Source organism: Cherax quadricarinatus, chromosome 81, assembly GCF_038502225.1.
Source record: "Cherax quadricarinatus isolate ZL_2023a chromosome 81, ASM3850222v1, whole genome shotgun sequence".
In the NCBI taxonomy this organism is placed as follows: domain Eukaryota; kingdom Metazoa; phylum Arthropoda; class Malacostraca; order Decapoda; family Parastacidae; genus Cherax; species Cherax quadricarinatus.
The window spans coordinates 1,646,413-1,671,276 of record NC_091372.1 but is presented as its reverse complement, the minus strand read 5'-3'; the positions used below and the strand labels follow the sequence as shown (position 1 = coordinate 1,671,276).

General features: G+C 49.6%; 1 protein-coding gene across 1 annotated transcript in view; it reads left to right on the top strand.

Annotated features, from left to right (window-relative positions):
• LOC128699782 (uncharacterized) overlaps positions 1-23,314 on the top strand; it is a 209,340-nt gene extending 186,026 nt beyond the window's left edge. The window contains exon 7 of the mRNA XM_070102258.1: positions 22,253-23,314. Within this exon, the coding sequence (XP_069958359.1) occupies positions 22,253-22,576 (324 nt within the window). The 3' untranslated portion in view covers positions 22,577-23,314. The remainder of the gene's footprint in view (positions 1-22,252) is intronic.
• The last annotated feature ends 1,550 nt before the right edge of the window (positions 23,315-24,864 follow it).

Here is a 24,864-nt window from a genome sequence, read left to right as displayed (position 1 = left end):
GTGCACTGTACCCACTACAGTACCTGGTGCCCTGTACCCACTACAGTACTTGGTGCCCTGTACCCACTACAGTACCTGGTGCCCTGTACCCACTACAGTACCTGGTGCCCTGTACCCACTACAGTACTTGGTGCCCTGTACCCACTACATTACCTAGTGCTCAGTACCCACTACAGTACCTAGTGCCCTGTACCCACTACAGTACCTGGTGCCCTGTACCCACTACAGTACCTGGTGCCCTGTACCCACTACAGTACCTAGTGCACTGTACCCACTACAGTACCTGGTGCCCTGTACCCACTACAGTACCTGGTGCCCTGTACCCACTGCTTTAAGGCCTTTACTAATTCCTCACAAACTTTACTCTCAACTTTGGTTCAGTTTTAACTTTGATGTTATATCAACTGTCTTTCACACCATCTTCTCAGTCTTACATGGTCACTTATCATCTTGTTTCTTGCTCGGTTATCTGCCTGTATATTTAATCTATGATTTTTACAAGTACTCTTGCTCTTCTCTGCGTTCTTGGTTAAAGAGTTTTTCCCTGTTTCTTCTTGTTGACTATGAATCTCACTCTCGTCTTGACACTTCCTCTGTTATCTCTAACAGTTCTTGTAGAGTTGTGCCTTCTGCTTCTCTCTCCCGTTCCGCTTTCCTCAGAAAAGTCTTCCTGTCGTTATAATGCCCTCTTTTGTACTCCCATTTTCTTCTTCACCTTCTTTCTTCATTCTTCTTCTCCCACTACCCTGGCCATAGTGTAGTTACCCACTCCACGTCTCCCACTACCCTGGCCATAGTGTAGTTACCCACTCCACGTCTCCCACTACCCTGGCCATAGTGTAGTTACCCACTCCACGTCTCCCACTACTTTGGCCATAGTGTAGTTACCCACTCCACGTCTCCCACTACCCTCGCCATAGTGTAGTTACCTACTCCACGTCTCCCACTACCCTGGCAATAGTGTAGTTACCCACTCCACGTCTCCCACTACCCTGGCCACAGTGTAATTACCCACTCCACGTCTCCGACTACCCTGGCAATAGTTTAGTTACCCACTCCACGTCTCCCACTACCCTGTCCATAGTGTAGTTACCCACTCCACGTCTCCCACTACCCTGGCCATAGTGTTGTTACCCACTCCACGTCTCCCACTACTCTGGCCATCGTGTAGTTACCCACTCCACGTCTCCCACTGCCCTGGCCATAGTGATGTTACCCACTCCACGTCTCCCACTACTCTGGCCATCGTGTAGTTACCCACTCCACGTCTCCCACTGTCCTGGCAATCGTGTAGTTACCCATTCCACGTCTCCCACTGCCATGGCCATAGTGTAGTTACCCACTCCACGTCTCCCACTACCCTGGCCATCGTATAGTTACCCACTCCACGTCTCCCACTACCCTGGCCATCGTGTAGTTACCCACTCCACGTCTTCCACTACCCTGGCCATAGTGATGTTACCCACCCCACGTCTCCCACTACCCTGGCCATAGTGTAGTTACCCACTCCACGTCTCCCGCTACCCTGGCCATCGTATAGTTAGCCACTCCACGTCTCCCACTACCCTGACCATAGTGTAGTTACCCACTCCACGTCTCCCACTACCCTGGCAATAGTGTAGTTACCCACTCCACGTCTCCCACTACTCTGGCCACAGTGTAATTACCCACTCCAAGTCTCCCACTACCCTGGCCATAGTGTAGTTACCCACTCCACGTCTCCCACTACCCTGTCCATAGTGTAGTTACCCACTCCACGTCTCCCACTACCCTGGCCATAGTGTTGTTACCCACTCCACGTCTCCCACTACTCTGGCCATCGTGTAGTTACCCACTCCACGTCTCCCACTGTCCTGGCCATCGTGTAGTTACCCATTCCACGTCTCCCACTGCCATGGCCATAGTGTAGTTATCGACTCCACGTCTTCCACTGCCCTATAGTGTAGTTACCCACTCCACGTCTCCCACTGCCGTGGCCATATGTAGTTACTTACTCAACGTCTCCCACTACCCTGGCCATCGTGTAGTTACCCACTCCACGACTCCCACTGCCCTGGTCATAGTGTAGTTACCACCCCACGTCTCCCACTACCCTGGCCATCGTGTAGTTACACACTCCACGTCTCCCACTACCCTGGCCATAGTGATGTTACCCACCCCACGTCTCCCACTACCCTGGCCATAGTGTACTTACCCACTCCACGTCTCCCGCTACCCTGGCCATCGTATAGTTAGCCACTCCACGTCTCCCACTACCCTGGCCATAGTGTAGTTACCCACTCCACGTCTCCCACTACCCTGGCCATAGTGTAGTTACCCACTCCACGTCTCCCAGTACCCTGGCCATAGTGTAGTTACCCACTCCACGTCTCCCAGTACCCTGGCCATAGTGTAGTTACCCACTCCACGTCTCCCACTACCCTGGCCATAGTGTAGTTACCCACTCCACGTCTCCCACTACCCTGGCCATAGTGTAGTTACCCACTCCACGTCTCCCAGTACCCTGGCAATAGTGTAGTTACACACTCCACGTCTCCCACTACCCTAGCCATAGTGTAGTTACCCACTCCACGTCTCCCACTACCCTGGCCATAGTGTAATTACCCACTCCACGTCTCCCACTACCCTGGCCATCGTGTAGTTACCCACTCCACGTCTCCCACTGCTGTATCTATAGTGTAGTTACCCACTCCACGTCTCCCACTACTCTGGCCATCGTGTAGTTACCCACTCCACGCCTCCCACTGTCCTGGCCATCGTGTGGTTACCCATTCCACGTCTCCCACTGCCCTGGCCATAGTGTAGTTACCCACTCCACGTCTTCCACTGCCCTATAGTGTAGGTACCCACTCCACGTCTCCCACTACCCTGGCAATAGTGTAGTTACCCACTCCACGTCTCCCACTACCCTGGCCATAGTGTAATTACCCACTCCACGTCTCCCACAACCCTGGCCATAGTGTAGGTACCCACTCCACGTCTCCCACTACCCTGGCCATAGTGTAGTTACCCACTCCACGTCTCCCACTACACTGGCCATAGTGTAGTTACCCACTCCACGTCTCCCACAACCCTGGCCATAGTGTAGTTACCCACTCCACGTCTCCCACTACCCTGGCCATAGTGTAGTTACCCACTCCACGTCTCCCACAACCCTGGCCATAGTGTAGGTACCCACTCCACGTCTCCCACTACCCTGGCCATAGTGTACTTACCCACTCCACGTCTCCCACTATACTGGCCATAGTGTAGTTACCCACTCCACGTCTCCCACTACTCTGGCCATCGTGTAGTTACCCACTCCACGACTCCCACTACCCTGGCCATCGTGTAGTTACCCACTCCACGACTCCCACTACTCTGGCCATCGTGTAGTTACCCACTTCACGACTCCCACTACCCTGGCCATCGTGTAGTTACCCACTCCACGTCTCCCACTACCCTGGCCATCGTGTAGTTAGCCACTCCACGTCTCCCACTACCTTGGCCATAGTGTAGTTACCCACTCCACGTGTACCACTATCCTGGCCATCGTGTAGTTACCCACTCCACGTCTCCCACTGCCGTGGCCATAGTGTAGTTACCCACTCCACATCTCCCACTACTCTGGCCATCGTGTAGTTACCCACTCCACGTCTCCTACTGTCTTGGCCATCGTGTAGTTACCCATTGCACGTCTCCCACTGTTTTGGCCATCGTGTAGTTACCCACTCCACGTCTCCCACTACCCTGACCATCGTGTAGTTACACGATGGTATATATATATATATATATATATATATATATATATATATATATATATATATATATATATATATAATCACTACAATCTATAAATAAAGTGATAAAAAAATCAATAATTATCCTATAAACACTGGTAGTTGATAAGGTAAGAATCTCCTTAAATATCAGTGAACATTTTAGGTACAGTTTCCAGGTGTGAGAAATCTTGCCATTAAGAGTGACGTGTTTGTCTACGTCTTGTTTGTATTGTTTGACGGTGTTCCTGAAGGTTGTGTGTTTGTAAACTTTACGATACACTGCTGGCCAATGTATGGTTAGTGTATGATACTGTCTCTGTTCACATACGAGTGTATGATACCCTGTCCACACACTAGTGTATGACGAAATATCATTCTATCAAGTCATGTAACTGTGTTATCCTTCACTCGGCACCTGAGGTGATATGTTACCTGGTCACACTGCTTTTGTTACATCCAGCTGGTGCACTGTACCCACTACAGTACCTGGTGCACTGTACCCACTACAGTACCTAGTGCTCAGTACCCACTACAGTACCTGGTGCACTGTACCCACTACAGTACCTGGTGCACTGTACCCACTACAGTACCTGGTGCACTGTACCCACTACAGTACCTGGTGCACTGTACCCACTACAGTACCTGGTGCACTGTACCCACTACAGTACCTGGTGCACTGTACCCACTACAGTACCTGGTGCACTGTACCCACTACAGTACCTGGTGCACTGTACCCACTACAGTACCTGGTGCACTGTACCCACTACAGTACCTGGTGCACTGTACCCACTACAGTACCTGGTGCACTGTACCCACTACAGTACCTAGTGCTCAGTACCCACTACAGTACCTGGTGCACTGTACCCACTACAGTACCTAGTGCTCAGTACCCACTACAGTACCTGGTGCTCTGTACCCACTACAGTACCTAGTGCTCAGTACCCACTACAGTACCTGGTGCACTGTACCCACTACAGTACCTGGTGCTCTGTACCCACTACAGTACCTAGTGCTCAGTACCCACTACAGTACCTGGTGCACTGTACCCACTACAGTACCTGGTGCACTGTACCCACTACAGTACCTAGTGCTCAGTACCCACTACAGTACCTGGTGCACTGTACCCACTACAGTACCTAGTGCTCAGTACCCACTACAGTACCTGGTGCTCTGTACCCACTACAGTACCTAGTGCTCAGTACCCACTACAGTACTTGGTGCACTGTACCCACTACAGTACCTGGTACACTGTACCCACTACAGTACCTAGTGCTCAGTACCCACTACAGTACTTGGTGCACTGTACCCACTACAGTACCTGGTGCACTGTACCCACTACAGTACCTAGTGCTCAGTACCCACTACAGTACCTGGTGCACTGTACCCACTACAGTACCTAGTGCTCAGTACCCACTACAGTACCTGGTGCACTGTACCCACTACAGTACCTAGTGCTCAGTACCCACTACAGTACCTGGTGCACTGTACCCACTACAGTACCTGGTGCACTGTACCCACTACAGTACCTGGTGCACTGTACCCACTACAGTACCTGGTACACTGTACCCACTACAGTACCTGGTGCACTGTACCCACTACAGTACCTAGTTCTCAGTACCCACTACAGTACCTGGTGCTCTGTACCCACTACAGTACCTAGTGCTCAGTACCCACTACAGTACTTGGTGCACTGTACCCACTACAGTACCTGGTGTACTGTACTCACTACAGTACCTAGTGCTCAGTACCCACTACAGTACCTAGTGCTCAGTATCGACTACAGTACCTGGTGCACTGTACCCACTACAGTACCTGGTGCTCTGTACCCACTACAGTACCTAGTGCTCAGTACCCACTACAGTACCTGGTGCACTGTACCCACTACAGTACCTGGTGCACTGTACCCACTACAGTATCTTGTGCTCAGTACCCACTACAGTACCTGGTGCACTGTACCCACTACAGTACCTAGTGCTCAGTACCCACTACAGTACCTGTTGCACTGTACCCACTACAGTATCTGGTGCACTGTACCCACTACAGTACCTAATGCTCAGTACCCACTACAGTACCTGGTGCACTGTACCCACTACAGTACCTAGTGCTCAGTACCCACTACAGTACCTGGTGCACTGTACCCACTACAGTACATAGTGCTCAGTACCCACTACAGTACCTGGTGCACTGTACCCACTACAGTACCTAGTGCTCAGTACCCACAGTATCTGGTGCACTGTACCCACTACAGTACCTAGTGCTCAGTACCCACTACAGTACCTGGTGCACTGTACTCACTACAGTACATAGTGCTCAGTACCCACTACAGTACCTGGTGCACTGTACCCACTACAGTACCTAGTGCTCAGTACCCACTACAGTACCTGGTGCACTGTACCCACTACAGTACATAGTGCTCAGTACCCACTACAGTACCTGGTGCAGTGTACCCACTACAGTACATAGTGCTCAGTACCCACTACAGTACCTGGTGCACTGTACCCACTACAGTACATAGTGCTCAGTACCCACTACAGTACCTGGTGCACTGTACCCACTACATTACCTGGTGCACTGTACCCACTACAGTACCTAATGCTCAGTACCCACTACAGTACCTGGTGCACTGTACCCACTACAGTACATAGTGCTCAGTACCCACTACAGTACCTGGTGCACTGTACCCACTACAGTACCTGGTGCACTGTACCCACTACAGTACATAGTGCTCAGTACCCACTACAGTACCTAGTGCTCAGTACCCACTACAGTACCTGGTGCACTGTACCCACTACAGTACCTAGTGCTCAGTACCCACTACAGTACCTGGTGCACTGTACCCACTACAGTACCTAGTGCTCAGTACCCACTACAGTACCTGGTGCTCTGTACCCACTACAGTACCTAGTGCTCAGTACCCACTACAGTACTTGGTGCACTGTACCCACTACAGTACCTGGTGTACTGTACTCACTACAGTACCTAGTGCTCAGTACCCACTACAGTACCTAGTGCTCAGTATCGACTACAGTACCTGGTGCACTGTACCCACTACAGTACCTGGTGCTCTGTACCCACTACAGTACCTAGTGCTCAATACCCACTACAGTACCTGGTGCACTGTACCCACTACAGTACCTGGTGCACTGTACCCACTACAGTATCTTGTGCTCAGTACCCACTACAGTACCTGGTGCACTGTACCCACTACAGTACCTAGTGCTCAGTACCCACTACAGTACCTGTTGCACTGTACCCACTACAGTATCTGGTGCACTGTACCCACTACAGTACCTAGTGCTCAGTACCCACTACAGTACCTGGTGCACTGTACCCACTACAGTACCTAGTGCTCAGTACCCACTACAGTACCTGGTGCACTGTACCCACTACAGTACATAGTGCTCAGTACCCACTACAGTACCTGGTGCACTGTACCCACTACAGTACCTAGTGCTCAGTACCCACTACAGTACCTGGTGCACTGTACCCACTACGGTACCTAGTGCTCAGTACCCACTACAGTACCTGGTGCACTGTACTCACTACAGTACATAGTGCTCAGTACCCACTACAGTACCTGGTGCACTGTACCCACTACAGTACCTAGTGCTCAGTGCCCACTACAGTACCTGGTGCACTGTACCCACTACAGTACATAGTGCTCAGTACCCACTACAGTACCTGGTGCAGTGTACCCACTACAGTACCTAGTGCTCAGTACCCACTACAGTACCTGGTGCACTGTACCCACTACAGTACATAGTGCTCAGTACCCACTACAGTACCTGGTGCACTGTACCCACTACAGTACCTGGTGCACTGTACCCACTACAGTACCTAGTGCTCAGTACCCACTACAGTACCTGGTGCACTGTACCCACTACAGTACATAGTGCTCAGTACCCACTACAGTACCTGGTGCACTGTACCCACTACAGTACCTGGTGCACTGTACCCACTACAGTACATAGTGCTCAGTACCCACTACAGTACCTAGTGCTCAGTACCCACTACAGTACCTGGTGCACTGTACCCACTACAGTACCTAGTGCTCAGTACCCACTACAGTACCTGGTGCACTGTACCCACTACAGTACCTAGTGCTCAGTACCCACTACAGTACCTGGTGCACTGTACCCACTACAGTACCTGGTGCCCTGTACCCACTACAGTACCTGGTGCACTGTACCCACTACAGTACCTAGTGCTCAGTACCCACTACAGTACCTGGTGCACTGTACCCACTACAGTACCTGGTGCACTGTACCCACTACAGTACCTGGTGCCCTGTACCCACTACAGTACCTGGTGCCCTGTACCCACTACAGTACCTGGTGCACTGTACCCACTACAGTACCTGGTGCCCTGTACCCACTACAGTACCTGGTGCACTGTACCCACTACAGTACCTGGTGCCCTGTACCCACTACAGTACCTGGTGCACTGTACCCACTACAGTACCTAGTGCTCAGTACCCACTACAGTACCTGGTGCACTGTACCCACTACAGTACCTGGTGCCCTGTACCCACTACAGTACCTGGTGCCCTGTACCCACTACAGTACCTGGTGCACTGTACCCACTACAGTACCTGGTGCCCTGTACCCACTACAGTACCTGGTGCCCTGTACGCACTACAGTACCTGGTGCACTGTACCCACTACAGTACCTAGTGCTCAGTACCCACTACAGTACCTGGTGCACTGTACCCACTACAGTACCTGGTGCCCTGTACCCACTACAGTACCTGGTGCACTGTACCCACTACAGTACCTGGTGCCCTGTACCCACTACAGTACCTGGTGCCCTGTACCCACTACAGTACCTGGTGCACTGTACCCACTACAGTACCTAGTGCTCAGTACCCACTACAGTACCTGGTGCACTGTACCCACTACAGTACTTGGTGCACTGTACCCACTACAGTACCTGGTGCCTTGTACCCACTACAGTACCTGGTGCACTGTACCCACTACAGTACCTGGTGCACTGTACCCACTACAGTACCTGGTGCACTGTACCCACTACAGTACCTGGTGCACTGTACCCACTACAGTACCTGGTGCACTGTACCCACTACAGTACTTGGTGCACTGTACCCACTACAGTACCTGGTGCCCTGTACCCACTACAGTACCTGGTGCACTGTACCCACTACAGTACCTGGTGCACTGTACCCACTACAGTACCTGGTGCACTGTACCCACTACAGTACCTGGTGCACTGTACCCACTACAGTACCTGGTGCACTGTACCCACTACAGTACTTGGTGCACTGTACCCACTACAGTACCTGGTGCACTGTACCCACTACAGTACTTGGTGCACTGTACCCACTACAGTACCTGGTGCCCTGTACCCACTACAGTACCTGGTGCCCTGTACCCACTACAGTACCTGGTGCACTGTACCCACTACAGTACCTGGTGCCCTGTACCCACTACAGTACCTGGTGCACTGTACCCACTACAGTACTTGGTGCACTGTACCCACTACAGTACCTGGTGCACTGTACCCACTACAGTACCTGGTGCCCTGTACCCACTACAGTACTTGGTGCACTGTACCCACTACAGTACCTGGTGCACTGTACCCACTACAGTACCTGGTGCACTGTACCCACTACAGTACCTGGTGCACTGTACCCACTACAGTACTTGGTGCACTGTACCCACTACAGTACCTGGTGCACTGTACCCACTACAGTACCTGGTGCACTGTACCCACTACAGTACTTGGTGCCCTGTACCCACTACAGTACTTGGTGCCCTGTACCCACTACAGTACCTGGTGCACTGTACCCACTACAGTACCTGGTGCCCTGTACCCACTACAGTACTTGGTGCCCTGTACCCACTACAGTACTTGGTGCCCTGTACCCACTACAGTACCTGGTGCCCTGTACCCACTACAGTACCTGGTGCCCTGTACCCACTACAGTACTTGGTGCCCTGTACCCACTACATTACCTAGTGCTCAGTACCCACTACAGTACCTAGTGCCCTGTACCCACTACAGTACCTGGTGCCCTGTACCCACTACAGTACCTGGTGCCCTGTACCCACTACAGTACCTGGTGCACTGTACCCACTACAGTACTTGGTGCACTGTACCCACTACAGTACCTGGTGCCCTGTACCCACTACAGTACCTGGTGCACTGTACCCACTACAGTACCTGGTGCACTGTACCCACTACAGTACCTGGTGCACTGTACCCACTACAGTACCTGGTGCACTGTACCCACTACAGTACCTGGTGCCCTGTACCCACTACAGTACTTGGTGCCCTGTACCCACTACAGTACCTGGTGCCCTGTACCCACTACAGTACCTGGTGCCCTGTACCCACTACAGTACTTGGTGCCCTGTACCCACTACATTACCTAGTGCTCAGTACCCACTACAGTACCTAGTGCCCTGTACCCACTACAGTACCTGCCCTGTGTACCTGGTGCCCTGTACCCACTACAGTACCTGGTGCCCTGTACCCACTACAGTACCTGGTGCCCTGTACCCACTACAGTACCTGGTGCCCTGTACCCACTGCTTTAAGGCCTTTACTAATTCCTCACAAACTTTACTCTCAACTTTGGTTCAGTTTTAACTTTGATGTTATATCAACTGTCTTTCACACCATCTTCTCAGTCTTACATGGTCACTTATCATCTTGTTTCTTGCTCGGTTATCTGCCTGTATATTTAATCTATGATTTTTACAAGTACTCTTGCTCTTCTCTGCGTTCTTGGTTAAAGAGTTTTTCCCTGTTTCTTCTTGTTGACTATGAATCTCACTCTCGTCTTGACACTTCCTCTGTTATCTCTAACAGTTCTTGTAGAGTTGTGCCTTCTGCTTCTCTCTCCCGTTCCGCTTTCCTCAGAAAAGTCTTCCTGTCGTTATAATGCCCTCTTTTGTACTCCCATTTTCTTCTTCACCTTCTTTCTTCATTCTTCTTCTCCCACTACCCTGGCCATAGTGTAGTTACCCACTCCACGTCTCCCACTACCCTGGCCATAGTGTAGTTACCCACTCCACGTCTCCCACTACCCTGGCCATAGTGTAGTTACCCACTCCACGTCTCCCACTACTTTGGCCATAGTGTAGTTACCCACTCCACGTCTCCCACTACCCTCGCCATAGTGTAGTTACCTACTCCACGTCTCCCACTACCCTGGCAATAGTGTAGTTACCCACTCCACGTCTCCCACTACCCTGGCCACAGTGTAATTACCCACTCCACGTCTCCGACTACCCTGGCAATAGTTTAGTTACCCACTCCACGTCTCCCACTACCCTGTCCATAGTGTAGTTACCCACTCCACGTCTCCCACTACCCTGGCCATAGTGTTGTTACCCACTCCACGTCTCCCACTACTCTGGCCATCGTGTAGTTACCCACTCCACGTCTCCCACTGCCCTGGCCATAGTGATGTTACCCACTCCACGTCTCCCACTACTCTGGCCATCGTGTAGTTACCCACTCCACGTCTCCCACTGTCCTGGCAATCGTGTAGTTACCCATTCCACGTCTCCCACTGCCATGGCCATAGTGTAGTTACCCACTCCACGTCTCCCACTACCCTGGCCATCGTATAGTTACCCACTCCACGTCTCCCACTACCCTGGCCATCGTGTAGTTACCCACTCCACGTCTTCCACTACCCTGGCCATAGTGATGTTACCCACCCCACGTCTCCCACTACCCTGGCCATAGTGTAGTTACCCACTCCACGTCTCCCGCTACCCTGGCCATCGTATAGTTAGCCACTCCACGTCTCCCACTACCCTGACCATAGTGTAGTTACCCACTCCACGTCTCCCACTACCCTGGCAATAGTGTAGTTACCCACTCCACGTCTCCCACTACTCTGGCCACAGTGTAATTACCCACTCCAAGTCTCCCACTACCCTGGCCATAGTGTAGTTACCCACTCCACGTCTCCCACTACCCTGTCCATAGTGTAGTTACCCACTCCACGTCTCCCACTACCCTGGCCATAGTGTTGTTACCCACTCCACGTCTCCCACTACTCTGGCCATCGTGTAGTTACCCACTCCACGTCTCCCACTGTCCTGGCCATCGTGTAGTTACCCATTCCACGTCTCCCACTGCCATGGCCATAGTGTAGTTATCGACTCCACGTCTTCCACTGCCCTATAGTGTAGTTACCCACTCCACGTCTCCCACTGCCGTGGCCATATGTAGTTACTTACTCAACGTCTCCCACTACCCTGGCCATCGTGTAGTTACCCACTCCACGACTCCCACTGCCCTGGTCATAGTGTAGTTACCACCCCACGTCTCCCACTACCCTGGCCATCGTGTAGTTACCCACTCCACGTCTCCCACTACCCTGGCCATAGTGATGTTACCCACCCCACGTCTCCCACTACCCTGGCCATAGTGTACTTACCCACTCCACGTCTCCCGCTACCCTGGCCATCGTATAGTTAGCCACTCCACGTCTCCCACTACCCTGGCCATAGTGTAGTTACCCACTCCACGTCTCCCACTACCCTGGCCATAGTGTAGTTACCCACTCCACGTCTCCCAGTACCCTGGCCATAGTGTAGTTACCCACTCCACGTCTCCCAGTACCCTGGCCATAGTGTAGTTACCCACTCCACGTCTCCCACTACCCTGGCCATAGTGTAGTTACCCACTCCACGTCTCCCACTACCCTGGCCATAGTGTAGTTACCCACTCCACGTCTCCCAGTACCCTGGCAATAGTGTAGTTACACACTCCACGTCTCCCACTACCCTAGCCATAGTGTAGTTACCCACTCCACGTCTCCCACTACCCTGGCCATAGTGTAATTACCCACTCCACGTCTCCCACTACCCTGGCCATCGTGTAGTTACCCACTCCACGTCTCCCACTGCTGTATCTATAGTGTAGTTACCCACTCCACGTCTCCCACTACTCTGGCCATCGTGTAGTTACCCACTCCACGCCTCCCACTGTCCTGGCCATCGTGTGGTTACCCATTCCACGTCTCCCACTGCCCTGGCCATAGTGTAGTTACCCACTCCACGTCTTCCACTGCCCTATAGTGTAGGTACCCACTCCACGTCTCCCACTACCCTGGCAATAGTGTAGTTACCCACTCCACGTCTCCCACTACCCTGGCCATAGTGTAATTACCCACTCCACGTCTCCCACAACCCTGGCCATAGTGTAGGTACCCACTCCACGTCTCCCACTACCCTGGCCATAGTGTAGTTACCCACTCCACGTCTCCCACTACACTGGCCATAGTGTAGTTACCCACTCCACGTCTCCCACAACCCTGGCCATAGTGTAGTTACCCACTCCACGTCTCCCACTACCCTGGCCATAGTGTAGTTACCCACTCCACGTCTCCCACAACCCTGGCCATAGTGTAGGTACCCACTCCACGTCTCCCACTACCCTGGCCATAGTGTACTTACCCACTCCACGTCTCCCACTATACTGGCCATAGTGTAGTTACCCACTCCACGTCTCCCACTACTCTGGCCATCGTGTAGTTACCCACTCCACGACTCCCACTACCCTGGCCATCGTGTAGTTACCCACTCCACGACTCCCACTACTCTGGCCATCGTGTAGTTACCCACTCCACGACTCCCACTACCCTGGCCATCGTGTAGTTACCCACTCCACGTCTCCCACTACCCTGGCCATCGTGTAGTTAGCCACTCCACGTCTCCCACTACCTTGGCCATAGTGTAGTTACCCACTCCACGTGTACCACTATCCTGGCCATCGTGTAGTTACCCACTCCACGTCTCCCACTGCCGTGGCCATAGTGTAGTTACCCACTCCACATCTCCCACTACTCTGGCCATCGTGTAGTTACCCACTCCACGTCTCCTACTGTCTTGGCCATCGTGTAGTTACCCATTGCACGTCTCCCACTGTTTTGGCCATCGTGTAGTTACCCACTCCACGTCTCCCACTACCCTGACCATCGTGTAGTTACCCATTCCACGTCTCCCACTACCCTGACCATCGTGTAGTTACCCATTCCACGTCTCCCACTGTCTTGGCCATCGTGTAGTTACCCACTCCACGTCTCCCACTGTTTTGGCCATCGTGTAGTTACCCACTCCACGTCTCCCACTACCCTGACCATCGTGTAGTTACCCATTCCACGTCTCCCACTGTCTTGGTCATAGTGTAGTTACCCACTCCACGTCTCCCACTGCCGTGGTCATAGTGTAGTTACCCACTCCACGTCTCCCACTACTCTGGCCATCGTGTAGTTACCCACTCCACGTCTCCCACTACCCTGACCATCGTGTAGTTACCCACTCCACGTCTCCCACTACCCTGACCATCGTGTAGTTACCCATTCCACGTCTCCCACTGTCTTGGCCATCGTGTAGTTACCCACTCCACGTCTCCCACTACCCTGACCATCGTGTAGTTACCCATTCCACGTCTCCCACTGTCTTGGTCATAGTGTAGTTACCCACTCCACGTCTCCCACTACTCTGGCCATCGTGTAGTTACCCACTCCGTATCCCACTACCCTGGCCATCGTGTAGTTACCCACCCCACGTCTCCCACTACCCTGGCCATCGTGTAGTTACCCACTCCGTCTCCCACTACCCTGGCCATCGTGTAGTTACCCACTCCACGTCTCCCACTACCCTGGCCATAGTGTAGTTACCCACCCCACGTCTCCCACTACCCTGGCCATCGTGTAGTTACCCATTCCACGTCTCCCACTACCCTGGTCATCGTGTAGTTACCCATTCCACGTCTCCCACTACCCTGGCCATCGTGTAGTTACCCACTCCACGTCTCCCACTGTCCTGGCCGTCGTGTAGTTACCCACTTCACGTCTCCCACTGTCCTGGCCATCGTGTAGTTACCCACTCCACGTCTCCCACTACCCTGGTCATCGTGTAGTAACCCACTCCACGTCCCCCACCGCCCTGGCCATAATATTATTATAATCAAAAAGAAGCGCTAAGCCACAAGGGCTATACAGCGCTGCAGGGTAGGGAAGGAAGCGAGAGTATTGGGCGGCAGAAGGGGTGAGGGATGATCAGTAGGTTACAGAAAACAGCGGGGCAGGGGATAGTGCAGGTTAGAGGGTAGCAAGAGATCGAGGTAGAAAGGGCTGAAGGCATCATCAGAGTTTGTGAAGTAAGTCAGTTGTTGTCAAAAAGTCAATGAGAGAGTCCGGATGAAAGGTGGGTCCACCAGCGAGAAGGGAAGGTGAAGAGAGAGCAGCGGAGCGAAGACGACGTTGGAGGTAAATTCTGCGTGCTCGTTGATAAAGTGGGCAGTCTAACAGAATGTGGCTGACCGATAATGGAACCTGACGATTCTCACAGAGAGGAGCAGGGCGCCTCCCCATGAGTAAGACGAGTACTATGGCCAATGCGGAGACGGGAGAGAGTAGTCTCCCAACCTCTGCACCGGTGACAAGACGGCCAGTAACCTATACTCAGTTTAATAGATTGAAGTTTGTTACCGAGCATAGTAGACCAACGTTGTTGCCAGCAAAATAGTCCGTAAATGGAACACCTCTATAGGTAACTGGTAGGTCATGTACTGCTGACCGCGCAGCAGTGTCTGCCTGTTCATTGCCCTGTATGTCAACGTGACCAGGGACCCAACAAAAAACAATATCTTTATGCTTGGTAGAGATGCGGCGTAGCCAAAGTTGGATACGGAGAACTAAGGAGTGAGGTGTATCAAATTTCTGAATAGCCTGTAAAGCACCAAGGGAGTCTGAGACAACCACAAATGATGACACAGGCATAGATGCAATACGGATAAGTGCTGCAAGAATGGCATACAATTCAGCAGTAGATAGCCGAAGATAGTAAATGCCCTCGTACGACGCTGTCCGGAAACACTGCTGCGAATCCTACGCCGTCAGAAGACTTAGAGCCATCTGTGTGCACTGCAATGGCATGAGAATGAGAGTGGAAGTGGTCAAGAAAAAGAGAGCGGGAAGCTACCGTAGACAGTTGGGCTTTCGAGCAAGGGAGTGAGAAAGAACAGACTCGAACAGCTGGAACTTCCCAGGGAGGATAGGGAAAAGTGAGATGCTACATGAACATAGAAAAGTGGAAATTGAAGAGAAGACAAGGGCGAATGTAAGCGAAGAGAGATGGGACGGAGCAAACAGGGGCGGCGAACAAATAATGTCTACTAATATCGGTGACCATTCTATAAATGGAAGGATTGCGGAGATCATGAGAGCGTACATAGTAGCGAAGGCAATAGGCATCACGGCGATCGGATAAGGATGGAACGTTCGCTTCTGCATAGAGGCTCTCAGCAGGGGAAGAGCGAAAAGCACCAAGGCATAAACGTAATCCTTGGTGATGAATAGGGTTCAGGCTAGATAGAGTAGCAGGAGAGGCAGCTGAATAGATCTGGTTACCATAGTCAAGTTTCGATAAAATGAGGATGGAATGTAGGCGAAGGAGAGTTCGACGATCAGCTCCCCATGAAAAATGAGCAAGGGTTTTAAGAAGGTTCAGCCGGCTGTGACAAGTTGTCTTCAGAGAGGTAATGTGAGGTTTCCAGGATAACCTTCGGTCGAAGAGGAGGCCTAGAAACCTGACTATCACATTCAGGGATACGGGTGCCATAGAGGTATAAAGGATGATTGGAGATGACAGAGCGTCTAGTGAAAGTAATTTGGTGAGTTTTGGTACTGGAAAATTTAAACCCATGTGTGGTGGCCCAATTGGAAACACAGTCGACCGCATGCTGGAGAGAAACTGTAATGAGGTGACAGTCAGCGCCTGCACAGGCAATAGCGAAGTCATCAACACAGAGTGAAGACCAAATATTGGATGGAAAACTAGAGGCCAAATCATTTATAGCAAGGAGAAAAAGTGTTGTGCTCAGAACACATCCCTGGGGGACACCTTCAGCTTGGATAAAGTCTGGGGAGAGCACATTATTAACCCGAACATGGAAATGTCTGTCAGTTAAAAAGTTCTTAAGGAAGGATGGTAGATTGCCTCGAAGGCCTAAGGAGTGGGCTTTGGACAAAATATTATACCTCCAAGTTGTGTCATATGCCTTCTCAAGGTCAAAAAAAATATGGCAATAACTGAGTGGTTATTCGCAAAGGCATTACGAACATACATATCCAAGCATAGTAAGGGGTCTATGGTAGAACGGCCCTTACGAAAGCCATATTGACGTGTGTCTCTAAATACCACACTAAACGACTATTTACCAGGCGTTCCATCACTTTGCAAACTGCACTGGTAAGAGCAATGGGGCGATAGTGGGAGGCTTCATGTCCAGTAGTGCCTGGTTTGCGGAAAGGGAGAACAATGGCAGATTTCCACAGCTGTGGAAGAACTCCTTGTGACCAAATAAGATTGAAAAGGCGTAATAGAACTGCAACGGCTGACTGATGTAAATGTTGTAGCATACGAATATAAATGCCGTCGGGCCCAGCTGCCGATGATTAGCAAGCTGAGAGTGTTGCCTCCAGCTCCTGAAGTGTAAAAGGCACATTATACTGTTCTTCTCTGAGAGAAGAAAAGTCCAAGGGTTCTAACTCTCTGACAGACTTTGAGTAAAGAAAGGAGGGGCATAGATGGAGTCCCTGAGAAATACGGACCAGATGATTGCCAATTTCGTTAACAACATCTAGTGGGTTTGCTATATCAACACCGGCAACCCGCAGAACAGGAGCCGGGTCAGGAGAATATTTACCACTCAGTTTTCGTTATTTTTTCCAGACTGCACTCATAGAGGAAGCAGAGGTGATGGTGGAGACATAATCTCGCCAGCAAGTGCGTTTAGCGTCACGGATGACACGGCAAGCGATCGCATGCTTCTGCTTAAAATCAAGAAATCTCTCCGTGGTTCTATTGTACCGGTACCTGCCCCACGCAGCGCGTTTCAAACGTACTGCACGAACACAAGCAGGAAACCACCAAGGCACGCATTTCTGAGAATGCCTGCCCGAAGTTTAGATTATAGAATGAGAAGCTGCGGTTAAAACGGAGGACGAGAAGAGGTGTAACAGCTCATCAATGGAGGACGAAGAAGGAACCTCACTAAAAACAGTTGTGAGTAAAGGTTCCAATTTGCCTGATCAAATTGCCAGCGTGGGTTACGAAGAGGTGGTGAATATGAAGGGGAAGTAAGAATGATTGGGAAATGATCGCTGTCATGTAAATCCGGGAGAACAGACCAGGTGAAGTCTAATGCGGCAGAGGAAGAGCAGACTGAGAGATCGATGCAAGAGAGAGTACGAGTCCGAGGATCAAAATGGGTGTGAGTACCTGTATTTAAAACATGGAGGGGGTGGGTAGCAAGAAAAGCCTCTAACTGAATGCCACGGGAATCACAGTGAGAATCCCCCCAGAGGAAATGATGGGCATTAAAATCGCCAAGTAACAGAAGTGGTGGCGGTAATGACGAAACAAGAAAGGCAATATCCAGGATAGATAATGCCCGAGAAGGAGAGAGATACAAAGAACAGAGTTTATACCACCTATGCAAGTGGATACGGGCTGCTGTGTAATGCAGGAAAGTACGAACAAATAGCTGATGGTACGGAATATCAGTGCGTACAAGAAGGGCACTTTCATTAAAGGTCCCATCAGGAAAAGGATCTGAAGAATATAATAAATTATAGCATGAGATGGGATAGATAACGGCAGAGTGTAATTTTGGTTCCTGTAAGCAAACACCAACAGGGGAAAACTGGGAGAGCAACATCTGAAGCTCACCCCGATTACCCGCGAATATTCCACTGTAAATAGGCCATGATTGGTAACGATAAAGATACCTGAAATCTGCAGGTAAGGGTACCTACGGACTAGAAGGGTTAGAAAAGTCCACATGCGGTGGCAAAGGAAAACGTTCAAGTAGCGAAGGAACAGTGCATTGTGAAGAAAGGAGTTGCACAGATGGAGAAGAGGAAAGAGAAGGAACAGAGGGTGGATCAGTGTCCATTGATGGATTGGTCTCTGCAATATATTCAAAGATTGCTTCAAGTGTTTCGGAGTTCAGAGACGTCGTATGGGAGACAATATTGGAGATGGAAGGACGAGGAGTTTGAGTAAAGATCGGAGCTGTAATGGACTGTACCAAGGTAGGGAAGGGGGCGAAAGGGTGGAGGGAGCTGGAGAAGTGTGGGAGGGGACATAAGAGGCAGAAACCCGGGAGGTGGCAGAAAAGGAAGAAACTTGGGAGGGGACAGGGGAGGAAGGCACAGCACGAGGAGGAGGATGAACCTCCACACTTGTAACCGAGCCAGTGAAAGGGAAAGACCTAGGTACAGAGACTGGGAAGGTAAAATGTGGAGGTGGATGAAGGGAAAGAGGAGTTAAAGAAGATTTGTTGGACCTCTGAGAAGTAGAGGGACAATTGGGAGGAGGTGTCGTACGAGGTCTTGTCGATACCGGGGTTTGTGAGGGAGAACATGAAGAAGTGAGGACAGACTGAGGTGTTGAAGTAGGGACGTCTGAGCCCAGGACACCAAAAGAATTAGATACAGGAGTGACTATGGGACTGGCAACCGCAGAGGAGGCTGCAGAAGATGGGACCCCATAAGTGGGGGGACGTTTTGAAACACGAGAATAAGAAACACAGGGTAGTCTCCCTTGGAGGCGGAGATGAGAAACTGCCATAGCATAAGGGAGACCTTCTGCCTCTTTGAGGCAATGAATTTCCCGCTCATTTAAGTAGGCCTGGCAACGGCGAGAGTACGAAGGGTGAGCCTCATGACAATTAAGGCAAGAGGGAGGTTGACTGCAAGATGTACTAGAATGGTCATCGGCACCACAGACTGGGCATTCGGCTATAGATCTGCAATATTTCGCTGGGTGACCAAAACGCCAACAATTCCTACTGTTGCGGTGTAGGGATCACGTTCCGAACCTGTAACCGATGTCTTCGCCTTCGCCCGCGGGCAGGAAGGACATAAGTGTCTACTTTGAGAATTGGGAGATCTTGGAGTTCCAGCTGTTCGAGAATGTCATTGCCATATGTCTGGAAATTCTGTTGGACTATGGTATGGGGCAGAATAACAGTACCATTACAAGAATTGAGGGAATGATGTTTTTCGATAGTGATAGGAATAGTATCGATATGTGAAAGAAGAGAAAGATTACGAGCTTGGGTAGAATTCTGGACTGTGATGATGCGCGTACCACTCTTAAGAGCATGAAAGGAAATATCTCTACCAACATGGCGTAGGAGCGCTTTGCCAATACTATGGTCGTAAAGATAGGCAGTAGAAGAAGTCGGTCTTAAAGTAAAGAATTTAGTCAATTGTGTGGTCCGAAACTGAGTGTGGAGAGGGAGTGCATGACCTGTCGGTCTTTTCTGAGTAGAATGGGTAGGTAACGAAATAACATCGTCAGGAGATTGTCGTTGGCATTTAGAAGTGGGACCAGAGTCGGTCCGACGTGAGATGGGCTGGCGATTCGAAAATCGTCGCAGCACAGAGGGAGAGGCCTTTTTTTTGGAAGCATAGTCAAAGGAGAGTGGAGGTCAGACAAATCAAAGGAGTCAGTGGAAGCCCCGGTACCTGAAGGGTGAGGAAACAGCACCAGCAAGAGGTACAGGGGCCTTAGGAGTGTCCAAAGAGTGGCCAAAAGACGAGGCGAGGTCAGAACAGGGTGCGGTAACAATAAGGGGCCAGGGGGTAGCGGGGTTATGGATTTGGGACTCCATGGTTAGGTTACTTCTTTCTTTTTGTTTTTAAGAAAAAAAGAAAATAAAATAAAAATAAAAAAAGAATAAAAAAAGGGGGGACCGGGGAGGGTTAGTTCCTAGGAGGAATGAAAGGGCCAGAAATCTCCCTCTGCGCCCAAGAGGACCTCAGCATCGCAAGTAGCGCAGATGCAGCATGGAACCCATGCCATACCCTACCCTTCACGCCAGTAAACCAGCAATCCGGGATAGCAACCTCACATCTGCCGAGCTACCTCGGTGGACAAAAGAGAGGGCGGCCGGATATCCACCACAAAGCATACCTCCTTCGGCCACCACCCCCGGAATCAGAAAGGTGGCTTCCAGAGATACACCCGTCACCCAAAAGACACCCAAAGCCACCCTTTGGGATACCGGAGAGGGATCGGGACATCCCCAGGCAATCCAGATCCCACGGCAAACTACGCCACTGCCAAGAACCTCAACGGAATGGGATGAACCCCGGTACCCTTCCCCCTACCTATGAACTAGTGTGCCTGTGGGAAAAAATCCCAAAGGCCAAAAAGAGGAAGGGCAAAAGGGAGGGGTGGGGAGGAGGAGGAGGAAAGGAAAAAGGGGAGGATGGGGAGGATGGGATAGAGAAGGGGGGATTGGGGGTAATTAGGTTCGGTCTGAGGAAGGAGACCGACAGGTCTAATTCCTCAGACCAAGAGCCTCTTCACCACGCCAAGGAGCCCCCCTTGAAGAGGCCCTGGCCATAGCGTACTTACCCACTTCACGTCTCACACTGCCCTGGCCATAGCGTACTTACCCACTTCACGTCTCACACTGCCCTGGCCATAGCGTACTTACCCACTTCATGTCTCACACTGCCCTGGCCATAGCGTACTTACCCACTCCACGTCTCCCACTGCCCTGGCCATCGTGTAGTTACCCACTCCACGTTTCCCACTACCCTGGCCATAGCGTACTAACCCACTCCACGTCTCCCACTACCCTGGCCATAGCGTACTAACCCACTTCACGTCTCCCACTGCCCTGGCCATAGCGTACTAACCCACTTCACGTCTCCCACTACCCTGGCCATAGCGTACTAACCCACTTCACGTCTCCCACTACCCTGGCCATAGTGTACTAACCCACTCCACGTCTCCCACTACCCTGGCCATAGCGTACTAACCCACTCCACGTCTCCCACTACCCTGGCCATAGCGTACTAACCCACTCCACGTCTCCCACTGCCGTGGTCACGGCTTCCTTTATTAAGTTTAAATCCTATTAACTATACGAGGGTTATTAAGATTTGCGTGTTACCTGTTAGCCACCTGTCAAAAATACTTTAATACGTATTATTATTATTATTATTATTATTATTATTATTATTATTATTATTATTATTATTATTATTATTATTATTATTATTATTATTATCAAAAAGAAGCGCTAAGCCACAAGACTTTAATACGTAAAATAGGGATTAAAGAAAATTGTCAGTGCATGTACGTTGAGAGAGAGAGACCTCATGGTGAATATGTCCTGTCTCCTGAATTGTTCTATCTCCTTCTGTGTCAGTAGAAATAAGTCACTGTCTGACTGTGTGTGTGTGGGGAGGGGTTATTCTAGGTAATTTACACTATATCTGATAATTGTACTTATGTATACCTGTACCTATATAAACTTACTTAACTCACAGTGTTGATGAGACATGGAGGTCTGTGTGTTGATGTATATAGGGCCTCTGACTGGGTTACGCCGTGTCGAGCCCTGTTATTGTGGTCACTATATCCTAGATGTGGTGTGATTGTGTTGTATATATCACTTGGTAATCACGTGTCTGGTCACAGGTTGGTGGCGGTATCGTCAATTATGGTTTCGGTCACAGTGAGATCGACAGAACAGCGGAGTGTCCGCCAGCGGAGGTCCGCATCTTGGCCAGCGACTCCGGCCCATCACACGATTCCGGCCCCTCGGCATCAGCTGCGTCCAAGGATTCCTGGGTTCGGAAAGTGGAGTCCCATCGGGACCTGGAGAGTGCGAGCGCTCCTGTTGTGCACGTAGCTCCCGTTGACATGCCACCCACGCCTTCCCTCACCATTGCACCAACAGAGGACAGATCTCGCTCACAGGAACAGCTGGAACTGCTCCTCTCACCCAAGACACTCGTGTGACGGCTTCACTGGACATATCGATCTCGATTCTTACGGACAGTAAATTCAGTAACCAGAATGTGAGAACAATCAAGTATGACTTTCAAAAGAGGGTTAAAAGTATGATATAATTGTGCCTTTATAACAGCTGCGAGTTGGGTAAAGCAACCATTAAGTGGAATAGGCTTGTTAAAGTTAACATAACTACGACCAGGTCCTCTAACCTGGCCCCACAACACCTGCTGCACCATCCAGCTCTTATCAACACAAACACAGATCACTGGTGACGACATGAGAGGGAGATGAGGTGGGAGTGTGTTAGACAATGAGAGGGACAGCAACACGTGTATTACAACTGTGATATATAGTATTGCAATGACGATGAACATTTCTACATCTTTGATTATATATAAAATTTGTAATTATAACCAAAAATTAAACTCAAATTTTTGTGATTATATAGTACAGTAAATTCTCACTTAACGTCGTTTCGTTATAACATCGACGAGAAAAAAATTTCCCGGCCGGGGCCAATGCGTGTGGAGTTCTCATGTTCGTTGTTGATCTGCATGGTGGTAGGTGGCGCTCCTTGCAATTTTCACTTTGCAAACATATATTCCTTAATTTAACCCCCATTGTAATGAGTGTTATAGGTGCACTGTGCACCACTGATGTTTATTTCAATTAGCTTACGGTAAAATTGGTTTCATTATTCGTCGAGTCCCTTAAAGTCGCAGTTTCCAAGAACTTATTGACGACGTTAAGTGAGGACTTTATATATATATATATATATATATATATATATATATATATATATATATATATATATATATATATATATATATATATATATATATATGTAGAACTTGCGATCTTGGCTTAAATAGCAACGTTCATCTTGCCATATAGGACAAGTGAAAATTTGTGTATGCAATAATTTCCCCAAAATCATTCTGAACTTAACGAAAAAAATATATTTCACTGTGTTTGTTTAGTATTAAATTATTGTAAACAAATCTAAAATATATTTAGTTGGGTTAGGCTAAAATAAATTGTTCTTGTTATAATAAGGTTAGGTAAGTTTTCTAAGATTCTTTTGATGCAAAATTAAAAACTTTTACATTAACATTAATGAAAAAAATATATCTTTAAAGTATAAGAGAAAATTTTAGAAAGGACTTAATTTTAAATGAGTTCTTGCTAATTGACCAGTTTTACATATTCGGCATGACATATATATATATATATATATATATATATATATATATATATATATATATATATATATATATATATATATATATATATATATATATATATATATATATATTATATATATATATATTCTGTGTCTAAGTGTAGTTTATATGACAATATTAATTTTCAAAACAACGTAAATCAAAATATACATTTTGAACAAATATTTTTCCAAATGCATTGACTGGACACAAGTCTTAAGACTCAGCCTGGACGTGGGGACTCAGGAAGTCCTCAAGTCTTAAGACTCAGCCTGGACGTGGGGACTCAGGAAGTCCTCAAGTCTTAAGACTTAGCCTGGACTTAGGGACTCAGGAAGTCCTCAAGTCTTAAGACTCAGCCTGGACGTGGGGACTCAGGAAGTCCTCAAGTCTTAAGACTCAGCCTGGACGTGGGGACTCAGGAAGTCCTCAAGTCTTAAGACTCAGCCTGGACGTGGGGACTCAGGAAGTCCTCAAGTCTTAAGACTCAGCCTGGACGTGGGGACTCAGGAAGTCCTCATGTCTTAAGACTTAGCCTGGACTTAGGGACTCAGGAAGTCCTTAAGTCTTAAGACTCAGCCTGGACGTAGGGACTCAGGAAGTCCTCAAGTCTTAAGACTTAGCCTGGACGTGGGGACTCAGGAAGTCCTTAAGTCTTAAGACTCAGCCTGGACGTGGGGACTCAGGAAGTCCTTAAGTCTTAAGACTCAGCCTGGACGTGGGGACTCAGGAAGTCCTTAAGTCTTAAGACTCAGCCTGGACGTGGGGACTCAGGAAGTCTCTAAAAAAATACCGACCTTTTTTTCAACTTTGAATACGAGAGGAATTTAATAAAAATTTGAACAGATTACTTAGATAAATGTGTATAGCCTATTTTAGCAATGTATATGACTCCGCTTACAATGTATCTTAACCCTCAGTTACTGTATCCACTTGTATCATTCAGTAAACAGGTCCCGTGTTGAGTTACTCACTACATGGACAAATGGTTCTCGAAACAGGGGTCGCGACCCCCGAGTCAGGAGTGGCAGATGCCGAGAAGTGTTGGTAGGGAGGAGTGGTCTGGGATCC